Source organism: Diaphorina citri, unplaced genomic scaffold (assembly GCF_000475195.1).
Source record: "Diaphorina citri unplaced genomic scaffold, Diaci psyllid genome assembly version 1.1 scaffold489, whole genome shotgun sequence".
Lineage (NCBI taxonomy): Eukaryota > Metazoa > Arthropoda > Insecta > Hemiptera > Psyllidae > Diaphorina > Diaphorina citri.
Window position 1 is genome coordinate 24,100 of NW_007377924.1, and position 13,718 is coordinate 37,817.

At 36.7% G+C, this 13,718-nt stretch overlaps 2 protein-coding genes across 5 annotated transcripts in view; one reads left to right on the forward strand and one right to left on the reverse strand.

Annotated features, from left to right (window-relative positions):
• LOC103509330 (E3 ubiquitin-protein ligase RNF180-like) overlaps nt 1-7,836 on the reverse strand; it is an 18,591-nt gene extending 10,755 nt beyond the window's left edge. The window contains exons 1-3 of one of the 4 annotated variants that reach the window (XM_026823710.1): nt 7,639-7,836; nt 6,638-6,815; nt 5,854-6,077 (exon numbers count right to left, since the gene is read on the reverse strand). In XM_026823710.1, the coding sequence (XP_026679511.1) occupies nt 5,883-6,077; nt 6,638-6,815; nt 7,639-7,658 (393 nt within the window). In that variant the 5' untranslated portion in view covers nt 7,659-7,836 and the 3' untranslated portion in view covers nt 5,854-5,882. Of the gene's footprint in view, nt 1-1,716; nt 2,165-5,853; nt 6,078-6,637; nt 6,990-7,460 lie in introns of those variants that run through there. The other 3 variants (XM_008473941.3, XM_008473940.3, XR_003391557.1) reach the window with 3 other exon arrangements.
• Nucleotides 7,837-8,751: 915 nt separating this feature from the next.
• Nucleotides 8,752-13,718, forward strand: part of LOC103509340 (nucleolar protein dao-5) — a 7,706-nt gene continuing 2,739 nt past the window's right edge. The window contains exons 1-9 of the mRNA XM_017444150.2: nt 8,752-8,987; nt 9,211-9,328; nt 9,541-9,623; nt 9,973-10,090; nt 10,310-10,482; nt 10,750-10,868; nt 11,087-11,978; nt 12,736-12,800; nt 13,096-13,690. Of these exons, the coding sequence (XP_017299639.2) occupies nt 8,853-8,987; nt 9,211-9,328; nt 9,541-9,623; nt 9,973-10,090; nt 10,310-10,482; nt 10,750-10,868; nt 11,087-11,978; nt 12,736-12,800; nt 13,096-13,690 (2,298 nt within the window). The 5' untranslated portion in view covers nt 8,752-8,852. The remainder of the gene's footprint in view (nt 8,988-9,210; nt 9,329-9,540; nt 9,624-9,972; nt 10,091-10,309; nt 10,483-10,749; nt 10,869-11,086; nt 11,979-12,735; nt 12,801-13,095; nt 13,691-13,718) is intronic.

Here is a 13,718-nt window from a genome sequence, read left to right on the forward strand (position 1 = left end):
TGTTCGTTCTCGGAACGGCTGGCTTTCTCCTATCCTGTCTTCCTTCTCTCTTCGATTTCGGAACGATAAGACCATAGCAGTTACAGTTCCCTTTGTCAAACCTCTTAAAAAAAAAACGCGTCTTAGAACTCAGACCAGAAGAGGCTAGTAACAAATTTAGTCCTAGCAAAATATTATGGACTTTGCCTTGAGTCAAAGTCAGGGATTTGACTATGGTTGTGATATCTGTGGTTGCCTGGTTGTGTTATAATTTGAGATACAACTCCTATGCCGATAGTACATTGACATTATTGAATTCATGATTAATAATATCACGTGTTAGTGCGTCAACTTTGCCTTGAGTCAAAGTCAGGGACTTGACTATGGTTGTGATATCTGTGGTTGCCTGGTTGTGTTATAATTTGAGATACAACTCCTATGCCGATAGTACATTGACATTATTGAATTCATGATTAAAAATCTGGTGTGAACATCACACGACTTTCTATTACATTAAGTCGGACAGTTCTAAAAGTTTCACCATTCGATTCCGCGTGAAAAAGTTTTTTCTATATTTTTTTTTTTTTTTCTCCATTATTGGCGCTATTTATGTTTATTTATTTTTTCCATTTGTACCTACCATCTTATTTTTCATTTGCTTTGCCAACATTTACCTTAATTATTCCTACTGTCAATTTCTACCTGTATGTCGAAACGCCAAGAAGTCTGCCAGAATATGTTAAGAGCATACTTTGCATAACTCAATATTCAAATACCTCCTAGAACACAACATGCAAAGTATACCATATTTTGCGTAATTCGTAAAAGTACTACATTTAACTACCAGATATCCTCTAATACTCTATGGATAATAGTCACATGTGAATCATCATAACTGACGCATGTTCTACTCAGAATTATCTTAACATGGTCTCTGTATGGTTATCCCAACTAAATATATGGCTGCTATCATTATCCTAACTAAATACATGGCTGTCATTTGCATAGATAATTAGCAGTGGAATATCTTCGGCGTATAATAACGTATTGGAAATTCCAGATAACTACTACTATGAGATTTTTCCTAACTAAATACATGGCTGCCATTTGCATAGATAATTAGCAGTGGAATATCTTCGGCGTATAATAACGTATTGGAAATTCCAGATAACTACTACTATGAGATTTTTCCGCCTCTTTTTCTACTAAAACATACATCGGCGTCGTAGATTTACGTAGAATACCATATAAAAAATATTACCTACTCTATGTATGTACCTATGTTTCTACGTAAAGCAATAATAATATGTGTCTTCGATTTTTACCTATAGACATACCTAGGTACTTCTCAAATAAAACTATGCCTACTTTGGTCCATGAAAAGAAAAAAACCCTTTATTGACTTGAGTTGTACCTGAGGGGAGTTTTGTGTGTCTTCGATTTTTACCTACACATACCTAAGTACTTCTCAAATAAAACTATGCCTACTTTGGTCCATGAAAAGAAAAAACCCTTTATTGCCTTGAGCTGTACCTGAGGGGAGTTTTGCGGAGAAGGAAAGCTTAAAGAAGAAAAAAATGGTTAGTTTCTCTTGAAATAATTAATTCAATAGAAGGAGAAAAATCACCTTTTCAAATATAGAAAAAAGTTCTGAAAAATTGATCCAGAATACTGGTGAAAAGAAAAAATGGTTAGTTCCTCTTGAAATAATTAATTCAATAGAAGGAGAAAAATCACCTTTTCAAATATAGAAAAAAGTTCTGAAAAATTGATCCAGAATACTGGTACGAAAAAAGACCAGAAAAATACTGGTAGGTAGGTAACGTAAGACTCGTAAGAGATAAGTGAAACAAATTTACACACAAAACAGATAATCGACTAATTTCAAAAATGGTAACTTTGAAAAACAATTGGAATAAACAGTTGATTAAAATTCAGGAAAAATATCGCTCGTGCGAATAAAAAGTAAAAACTCGAAAATCAAAATCTGGAACGAAATTTGATGATTCCGAATGAGACACTCCTGACTGATCTATGATATCTATCGTTAATCAATTTCACAAATGGTTACTTGAAAAAAATCGGACCGAAAAAAATACTTTCCTACTACCAAACTTCGTATACTATTTATTAGCAGTAAGTATCAGCACAAGAGAAGTGAAAAATACTAGAACAACTGAGCACGAAAAAAATCATCGGACCGAAAAAAATACTTTCCTACCAAACTTCGTATACTATTTATTAGCAGTAAGTATCAGCACAAGAGAAGTGAAAAATACTAGAACAACTGAGCACGAAAAAAATCGCGAAAATAAAATTCGTCTACGAAGAAGTATCAATCGGAAACTCAGAATTCAGAATCAAAGTTCTATGTTGCGATTTAGTGACTCAGTATGACTCGCCCCATCTCAATATAATATCTTGATCAACATAGATCTCAGTGGGTGAATGGATCAAGTCAGTGGTTAGTGGAGATTTTGCTGGTGTTTACAGAAAAGGAAATATTGCCAAGGTCGAGACCAAGTGGCGATACCTCTAATCCTCTTCTTAAGTCTTACAAACCAGAGCTTTTCATTGTTTCAATGCAGCTTTTTGTCATTATTCGAATGATTCGTCTGGTCTGGTAGAAAAATAAATATTCAAATCTCTAGATATAGGTACCTGTTGAATTTAGGTAGAGGTATCTTTGAATGGTAGATATTATTATAGCCCTCGGCAATATTTTCGACTTTGGACTGTAATTGACTATTGATTGTTGATTATGATTAAACGTTTTATTTATACCTACAATACTCATAAACTCGACATAAGCCCACTTTTAATCAACTGGACTTTAAAGTTTATAAAATAAAAATGTTTTAAAAGATTGAATAAAAAAAAAAGGCCTACACAATCGAGTTTTTAATTTCCATTGAGCAGTACTGAGATATTATAATAGAGAGTAGTGAAGAGGCTCTCAGATAAAAACCAGTTCTATGCGATAACAATGTCAACAATAATAATGTTAAATGAATTCTCTGTCTCATTAGTATTTGTTATCATTTATTGTTTTATTAAAGTCCCAGTAGTGCACTTGCTAAGGCATTGGACTCACAACCGAGAGGATTGTGGTTCAAAACCCAGCGGTAACAGAAAAAAAAATGAGTCCGAGGAAAACCCAAGTATGAAGATATGAAGAATTGCTTTCACTTATAGTGGTTCTTTTCAAACAAATGATAAAATGCTATGCTTCGGCAATTCTGTACGAGAGGATTGTGGTTCAAAACCCAGCGGTAACAGAAAAAAATGAGTCCGAGGAAGACCCAAGTATGAAGATATGAAGAATTGCTTTCACTTATAGTGGTTCTTTTCAAACAAATGATAAAATGCTATGCTTCGGCAATTCTGTATTCTCTGGTTTACAAGAAGACTGTCATATGTCATAATCATAACCATTGAGCGACCTACAAAGGCAGGTTTAATAGAAAGCCCGCCCGCAATCAACAAAAACTTGGCACTTTGCAAAAGTTGTGACGCACAGAAGAAAACCTTACACATACAACCCTTGCATAACAATAATAAATGTTGCTATGACGTTGAAATTTTGCGAAACATGAAATGCACAGTTGTCAAGTTGGTTGCAGGAACGCGAAGCAGGTTTAAGTTCGAGGCAGGTAGGTCTACGCAAGCTGTAAATATAACCAAGATGATATTGACATTGAGTAAGGATGTGGGATTGTAATTCAGAACCAGAGAGACACAACATTCCTAACATCACGGTCACTTCAAGGATTAATGAGAATGAATGAAGAATAAAATAATATGATGATAACCAGAGAGACACAACATTCCTAACATCACGGTCACTTCAAGGATTAATGAGAATGAATGAAGAATAAAATAATATGATGATAATCAGGTAATACCAAACTAGTGAATGTGAGTAAATATTACGATGTTATGAATGGAACACATGGCTTCATTCATCTGTGCTAACTATAGGTACATAGTTCTGAGTAAATTACAGCGTTGCGTTGATGAGTACGTTTATTTGTTTTTAAAGGATTTAGAGAAAGGTGTAGGTACTCGGTTTAGGCGCTCTGTACATTTTTTTTCTTTTACTTGTACATTGTGTCGAATTTTAAGAGCCAAATTTTTATACAAAAGGCCATTCAATTTTCATATACGTAGTACCTACACAGCAAGCCCGATTTTACACAAACGATGGAAAAATAAATACTACTATTTTTACTTTCAATTACAATAAGTATTTTATTTCTTTTTCTAAATAATATTAAAATCGGGGGAAAAACTTCACCTTTGAGTTTAGAAAATCGCAGGAATACTTACAGGTGTAACTGATAGCATAGTTTCGACTAACGTTATGCATCCTTGGCCGTCCTGATACAGAATGATATATGACGTGCTACAGACTACAGTTAGAAATGAAACCTATCAAGTGTTCGGCCAGAATAGAGCAATGGGATTGAGTGCCAATAATCATTAGGATTAACATGTATGCTCCTAGATATAGTGGGGATTACAATATTATTTATCAAATTAAATGATAGAATCTTGAAAATATAAAAAAATATATCCTATCCAGTCTTACTTCTCTCTTCGATTTCGGGACGATAAGACCTTAGCAGTTACAGTTCCCTCAGTCAAAAAAGACACATGATACAATGAATATGAGTAGATGTACACTGCCCCGACATATTATTATGTAGACGCTATGGGAAATGATACGTTTTAGCTGTATAGCCTCCAGACATTTTGTCATATCACTTCAGCAGGAAATGGAATTAAATTCTCACAAGTCCAATACACGTGACAGAATTGGTTGAGAAGGAAATCTAGCTTAGGCTTTAGAATATTAGATAACAGCGTGATATTTTTCATCATGGATTTTACAATCAAATGAATGATTTTCAAACTCTGATGCTGCTCAAGCAAATTAAATCAAAAGTTTTATTATAGTAGGATTATTAGGTAGTTAAATAGATCTTTTGACTGTTTTTTATGAGAGATGTAATTGATACCTTTGGAGTTGTTTATTTACATATTAAAACTCTAGAATAGGTACCTGTATAAAGTTTTAAAGCCTTGTGTCAAAGGTTTAGGTTTCTCAGATACTCATATACTAGAGTCATTAGAAAATCTAAGGGTATTACGTATTACCTACTCTCATCAGTTTGTTATCCACCAGTTACTGTTTGAGCTATGGTAGGTACTGGAATGGAGAGCCTTTTCTACCACATAGTAAACCTATACCCCAAAATCACAACAAACAACTTAAAAAAAAAGAAGTGATTTGAAAATAAAATCAGAAGTTAATATTTTCTGACACCTACTGGAGTGTACAATATTTTTATTTATATTTAGATAGATTTTACAATCAGATGAATGATTTTCAAACTCTGATGCTGCTCAAGCAAATTAAATCAAAAGTTTTACTATAGTAGGATTATTAGGTAGTTAAATAGATCTTTTGACTGTTTTTTATGAGAGGTGTAATTGATACCTTTGAAGTTATTTACATATTAAAACTCTAGAATAGGTACCTGTATAAAATTTTAAAGCCTTGTGTCAAAGGTTTAGGTTTCTCAGATACTCATACATTAGAGTCATTAGACAATCTAAGGGTATTACCTACTCTCATCAATTTGTTATCCACCAGTTACTGTTTGAGCTATGGTAGGTACTGGAACTGAGATCCTTTTCTACCACATAGTAAACCTATAGCCCAAAATCACAACAAACAACTTGAAAAAAAGAAGTGATTTGAAAATAAAATCAGAAGTTAATATTTTCTGACACCTACTGGAGTGTACAATATTTTTATTTATATTTAGATAAGTCAAAATAAATTAGGAAATACTTAAGTATACTTACCTTGATGAACAATTATATCACAACTAGCCTCAAGACTGTTCAGCATGTTCACTAGTATTTTCAGGACTTCTGTTGGCATATTGGATGTCTATTTTACTTTTCACTAGATGAATAAATGGTACACATTGCTGTTTGCATGGACACTTATGTCCAGACACATAATCAAATGCTCCCAGGTTTGTAGAACAGTTGGGACATTTCAGTTTGTCCTTCAAAAAGTTTCCCTGAAACAAAATATACAAATCAAACAATATGATTAATTTCCAAAATATTTTTACTAGCAAGATACATACCATTGTTGAATTCAACTACTTTTCCAAGGGTTTCAACCAAGAACTGAGGGTTTCAACTAAATATTCTCATTTTTCTGCCTTCTTTTAGATTCCCTTGGGCTCAGGCTGTTTTATATTTTCATTAGTTTTCAACTAAATATTCTCATTTTTCTGCCTTCTTTTAGATTCCCTTGGGCTCAGGCTGTTTTATATTTTCATTAGTAGTGGGGGGGTAGTATTGCTCGCTTCCTTGGCATTCCTTAAGCCATCAGTGCCCCCTGGGTGGTGCCAAATGAGCAATTTAATATGATGTCACAAGAACCGAGGGTTTCAACTAAATATTCTCATTTTTCTGCCTTCTTTTAGATTCCCTAGGGCTCAGGCTGTTTTATATTTTCATTAGTTTGTTCAGATATGAAACGGAGTGAACCAAAGTGAACCAAGCTTTAACAGAAACAATTTTTGGTCATGCCAAAACTAAAGTTGACTTTGTTCTCTTGATTCTCTCTTACCTCTTCTACAGCAGTCCGCATCCAATCCGACATGGTCAGTTCATCTAGATACCACACATCTTCTAGCTTTCCCACACAAGTCAGTGAGCACCCGTAGATGTCTGCTACAGGTTGACCATGGGCTGTCAAGAAAGAGGACAATGGTTGCTTAGCAATCAATCGTCTGCACTGTCTACACTTTACTATGATATCAGACATTCCTCGGAGACAATAATGTTGGCAATAATAAATGTGAATAGATCCCTTATCACTGATGTCAGTAATTTTTACTTAGGTAATATTTCATAGATTCTAAGCAAAATACACAGTATAGGAACAAGTAAAACGTCAAAATACTTTAAATTCTTTTAAAAAGTTCTCATTAGTTTGTTCAGACATGAAACGGAGTTAACCAAAGTGAACCAAGCTTTAACAGAAACAATTTTTGGTCATGCCAAAACTAAAGTTGACTTTGTTCTCTTGATTCTCTCTTACCTCTTGTTCAGACACGAAACGGAGTTAACCAAAGTGAACCAAGCTTAACAGAAACAATTTTTGGTCATGCCAAAACTAAAGTTGACTTTGTTCTCTTGATTCTCTCTTACCTCTTCTACAGCAGTCCGCATCAGGAGGTACACATACATAGGTTTGTACCATTAATATTGTTAAATATTCTCATTTTTCTGCCTTCTTTATAGATTCCCTTGGGCTCAGGCTGTTTTATATTTTCATTAGTTTGTTCAGACATGAAACGGAGTTAACCAAAGTGAACCAAGCTTTAACGGGAACAATTTTTGGTCATGCCAAAACTAAAGTTGACTTTGTTCCATTGATTCTCTCTTACCTCTTCTACAGCAGTCCGCATCCAATCCGACATGGTCAGTTCATCTAGATACCACACATCTTCTAGCTTTCCCACACAAGTCAGTGAGCACCCGTAGATGTCTGCTACAGGTTGACCATGGGCTGTCAAGAAAGAGGACAATGGTTGCTTAGCAATCAATCGTCTGCACTGTCTACACTTTACTACGATATCAGACATTCCTTGGAGACAATAATGTGAATACACAAGGGAAATATACCCTTAATGGTCTTATCACTGATGTCAGTAGTTTGTACCTAATATGCAATAGATTATAGATTCTAAACAAAATTCACAGAACAGGAAGATGGAAAAAAGAACAGCGAACAGCAACCATGCACATTGCACACAGGCACACTTTGAGTTTAGTTTACTGATTTTTGAATATTTCGCGCTCATCCAACTTTAAAAAAAAATGTAAACAAACGATTTCATTGGCTAATCAAATAATCCGATCAGGATGAAAAAAAATCGACTCCCGTATCCATGGTTACCAAGGGTTGTCATGGCAACAACTGGTATACAAATAAATTTGAATTTTTCCAAGATGACCAAGATCAAGATCCAAGATTAGACAGAAGATAAGGGAGTAATCTCGGTCAAGATTAAATTTAATTAAAATTCCATTTATTTCTCAAGTATCTGTGATTTTTAAACTCCAGTACCTAGTTGTTTAGATCATAATGTCGGATGATACAATGATAAATCTGAATAGATCCCTTATCACTGATGTCAGTAATTTGTACTTAGGTAATATTTCATAGATTCTAAGCAAAATACATAGTATAGGAACAAGTAAAACGTCAAAATACTTTAAATTCTTTTAAAAAGTTCACAAAAGTCACAAAACTGAAAACAGCAAACCACCATGCACACTTTTGAGATTACTGATTTTTGAATATTTCGCGCTCATCCAACTTTTAAAAAAAATGTAAGCAAACGATTTCATTGGCTGATCAAATAATCCGATCAGTGATGAAAAAAAAATCGACTCCCGTTTTGATCGGCGTCGGCCATGATGGCAGATTGTTCCACAGTCCACCATGCACACTTTTGAGATTACTGATTTTTGAAATTTGAATATTTCGCGCTCATCCAACTTTAAAAAAAAAATGTAAGCAAACGATTTCATTGGCTGATCAAATAATCCGATCAGTGATGAAAAAAAAATCGACTCCCGTATCCATGGTTACCAAGGGTTGTCATGGCAACAACTGGTATACAAATAAATTTGAATTTTTCGAAGATCCAAGATCCAAGATTAGACAGAAGATGAGGAAGTAATCTCGGTCAAGAACAAATTTAATTAAAATTCCATTTATTTCTCAAGTATCTGTGATTTTTAAACTCCAGTACCTAGTTGTTTAGATCATAATGTCGGATGATTTGAAACCGGAAATGCTCAAGACCACCCAAACCTTGCTGTCCAAATTCATCAAGAAACCTCCATTAACTGATAAGCTACTCAAGAAACCCCCTTTCAGATATTTGCATGATATTGTCACGTCTGTAAGTACCTAAGTATGAATATTCCTTGGAAAACTGTCAAGATTGATACCTACTTACCAACTTCAGTAATATATACCTAGGTACCAAAGTGATCTCTCCATCAAAAGCTACTTTTCCCATTCACCTCCTCTGCAAAGAAATGTGGAACTGCAGAATTACCTACCAATTACTTTTTCATATTAAGTACTTAGGTACTCCAGAAAATGATTTCTATTTGTTACAGGTCATCAAAGAAACTGGATTCCTCAAAGGGCTTTATACATCAGAAGAAATGACTTCAGACAACAACTTGGACAAAGCATGCAAAATTGCTTTCTTGGACAAACTCATTTCTGCTGTTAGTAAGTGAGCTCTCTTCTCTCCTCATTTCTCAAAATTGCTAAATTTATGAGGAAATGAATACTTCTTCAATACCTACTTACCCTAATATCTGTAATCTTTATTGCTTATTGTACAATCCCTTCTCTTTCTAGACCTTCTACCTATGTTTTCCTCTTTACCAGCACTATGGCCTCTTTTCTACCAACCCTAGACAAATGACTTTTTATTTCAGAGCTAGCAACTGGTGCAAATCTATCAGTCAAATCATCCAAAATAGTGTCTGGTCTTGAAGTATCCAGAACTCATGAACTGTCTGTAAGTACCCAAGTATGAATATTCCTTGGAAAACTGTCAAGATTGATACTTACCAACTTCAATAATATATACCTAGGTACCAAAGTGATCTCTCCATCAAAAGCTACTTTTCCCATTCACCTCCTCTGCAAAGAAATGTGGAACTGCAGAATCTGTAAGTACCTAAGTATGAATATTCCTTGAAAAACTGTCAAAATTGATTCTCACCAACTTAATAGGTACCAAGTGATCTCTCTATCAAGCTACTTCCCATTCACCTCCTCTGCAAAGAAATGTGGGACAGCAGAATCACCTACCAATTACTTCACATTAGTTAGGTACTCCAGAAAATAATTTCTATTTGTTACAGGTCATCAAAGAAACTGGATTCCTCAAAGGGCTTTATACACCAGAAGAAATGACTTTAGACAACAACTTGGACAAAGCAGGCAAAATTGCTTTCTTGGACAAACTCATTTCTGCTGTTAGTAAGTGAGCTCTCTTCTCTTCTCATTTCTCAAAATTGCTAAATTTATGAGGAAATGAATACTTCCTCAATACCTTCTTACCGTAGTCTGTAATTCCTATTGCATTACCTATTACCTACAATTCCTACCCTTTCTAGACTTTCTACCTATGTTTTCCTCTTTACCAACACTGGCCTCTTTTTCTACTAACCCTAGACAAATGACTTTTTATTATTTCAGAGCTAGCAACTGGTGCAAATCTATCAGTCAAATCATCCAAAATAGTGTCTGGTCTTGAAGTATCCAGAACTCATGAACTTCTACAAGCCATTGGTCAAGCTTTAGAAAATAAAATAGACTCCAGAAATGCTGTGGAACAAATTTTGAATAAAGGAATCAGAAAATCAGCCAAGGTAATTCTAGAATTTTTTGTGAATTTACAGAAAATCAGCCAGACTGATTCTCAAAAAAAAAAAAAAAAAAAAAAAAAAAAAAAAAAAAAAAAAAAAATTCAAAAAAAAAAAAAAAAAAAAAAGTAAAAAATGAGCCAAGGCAGAGGTAATTTTTAACATTTCACAGGGAAAGAAGCACATCCTCCAAGATAACAAGATACCTACATTAACATGTTTCCAGGGAAATTTTTACCATTTTATGAAAAGTTTTAACTTTTAACTTCACAGGATTCAAGCAAATCCAAACCCAACAAAAATGACAACTCAAAAAGAAGATCGAGCAATGAGAGATCAACAAAACAGGAGGATGTACAGAATTCGGACAATGCATCACCAAGGAGTTTGAAGTAATATTATTCAAAGTGTACTCTAAACTTTCTAAAGAGATAGGGGACATGAGTAAATTTTAGCATACCTACTTCCTACTTGATTTCTGTGTCCATCAGATAGAAATCAGATTTGGTGTTGGAACTTGGAAGGTTTCACAGGAATACAAAACTCTCTAGATAACCAGGAAAAAAACAAGGTTCCTTTTTTTATTGTTCTTGTTTCTGTTTTCCATCAGCACTACCGAGACAAAGCCAGATAGCTCGCCCTCCTCTTCTGCCTCTACCAAAGAAAATATTCAAAACAACGAGCAAGTTACCAAGAACAAACAGGACATTAATGAAGACAAGATTAGCGTACCTGACAAACCTAGTGAACCCGACAAGACAAAATCCGATAATTCCAAACCTGAAGTAACGCCTATCAAACCAGAGGAAACAATTGCGGTTTCAGAAGAACCCCCTAGCCCTTCATCATCCCATCAAGAACCAAACAATCATGAAAAATCACCGCGAGAAATAGAAAGGAAAAGTCCTCGGGAAGACAAGAAGTCTGAGAGTAAAGAAAAATCCCCACGGGAACGCGATGAAAAGAAAAGTCCTCGCGAAGACAAAGCCACCCCGCGCGACGAACGGAAATCCGCGGAGGAGAAGAAATCCACGCGTGATGAAATTAAAACGCCGCGTGAAGACAAACGCACCCCGCCTGACAAGAGTAAGGCGAGCAAGAAACCCGAGCCCGCCGCTAAGAAATCACCCAAGCACGAAACTAAATCGTCCGTGGGGAAAGACGAGAGGGCGGGGAAGAAAGATTCCGAGAGGCGACCGACTTCCGCGCGGCCTGGGAGTCGCAAGCCGCTCAGACCAGCAGCCCCCGCCCCCGCTGCACAATCACCGGGCAAACCATCCTCTAGCGCGGTGAGACCATCGAGTGCGATGAAGCGTCCTCCTAGTGCAGGCCCTAGGCCGCCTAGTGCTCGCCCGGGGGCACCCAGAGTGAAGGACAGGGGGGAGGTGATGGGAGAGATGGAGAAGGAGGTAGTGGGAACGGTGAATCTCATCAGGGAGGCGGGGAAGGCTGAGGAGGAGGAAGAAATGGTGTTGGTGGAATCTGCTGATATTGAGAATCAGGTGAGCTATTGTGCAGGAAGGAGGAAGTATATTTAGATAAAATTTCTTAGGAAAGAATGTATTTAAAATTTTGAAGGACGTCGAGTGCCGGGACCATACTTTAAGTATTAGCAATTTGTATCAATAATGTACAAAGAACAGAGATTGATCGTTAATTAACTTGGCTAATCGTCATTTAATATGGAAGGAATTTTAATTGTGTTAAACATAAATGCCTGTTACAAATGTCGTTCCCTGCTTAAATTTATGACTTGACTTGGACGCGAACCGTCAACCTCCAGATCCGAAGTCCACCGCGCTAATCGTTGATCGTTAATTAACTTGGCGAATCGTCATTTAATATGGAAGGAATTTTAATTGTGTTAAACATAAATGCTTGTTACAAATGTCGTTCCCTGCTTAAATTTATGACTTGACTTGGACGCGAACCGTCAACCTCCAGATCCGAAGTCCACCGCGCTAATCACTACACCACTGAGGTTGGTCATTTAATATGGTCCCGAACCTTATAAATTTCAGCTTGAACATTATTAGGCTTGCCAAACGTCCCGAATTGGCCGGGACAGTCCCGAATTTCAGGGGGTGTCCCGGCGTCCCATTCAGTTTTTCATTTTGGGGCACAAATGTCGTTCCCTGCTTAAATTTATAACTTGACTTGGACTCGAACCGCCAACTTCCAGATCCGAAGTCCACCGCGCTAACCACTACACCACTGAGGTTGGTCATTTAATATGGTCCCGAACCTTATAAATTTCAGCTTGAACATTATAGTCAATGCAGTGATCGAGATATTTGTGAAACAAGTTCGTGTTTAAATGTAATGTAATGTAAATGTAATGTAAATGTAAATGCAGTTTCTTTGTGTTATTATGTCACAACTTTGGTGCTCACTGCAGCATTGTAGGATTTTTCCAATATCTCAATAATCCTAAAATCCAATGTTTACCTACCATGCTGGCACCGGTCGCTATGCGCATTATATTACATAGCTACTCATTTTCCTCACGAGGCTGAGTGGGCCCCGCAACAGCCAGCACAGGAATATAAAACTCTCTAGATAACCAGGAAAAAACCAAGGTTCCTTTTTTTTATTGTTCTTGTTTCTGTTTTCCATCAGCACTACCGAGACAAAGCCAGATAGCTCGCCCTCCTCTTCTGCCTCTACCAAAGAAAATGTTCAAAACAACGAGCAAGTTACCAAGAACAAACAGGACATGAATGAAGACAAGATTAGCGTACCTGACAAACCTAGTGAACCCGACAACACAAAATCCGATGATAATTCCAAACCTGAAGTAACGCCTATCAAACCAGAAGAAACAAATACGGTTTCGGAAGAACCCCCTAGTCCTTCATCATCCCATCAAGAACCAAGCAACCATGAAAAATCACCGCAAGAAAGAGAAAGGAAAAGTCCTCGGGAAGACAAGAAGTCTGAGAGTAAAGAAAAATCCCCACGGGAACGCGATGAAAAGAAAAGTCCTCGCGAAGACAAAGCCACCCCGCGCGACGAACGGAAATCCGCGGACGAGAAGAAATCCACGCGTGATGAAATTAAAACGCCGCGTGAAGACAAACGCACCCCGCCTGACAAGAGTAAGGCAAGTAAGAAACCCGAGCCCGCCGCTAAGAAATCACCCAAGCACGAAACTAAATCGTCCGCGGGGAAAGACGCTGCGGGGAAGAAAGACTCCGAGAGGCGACCGACTTCCGCGCGGCCTGGGAGTCGCAAGCCGCTCG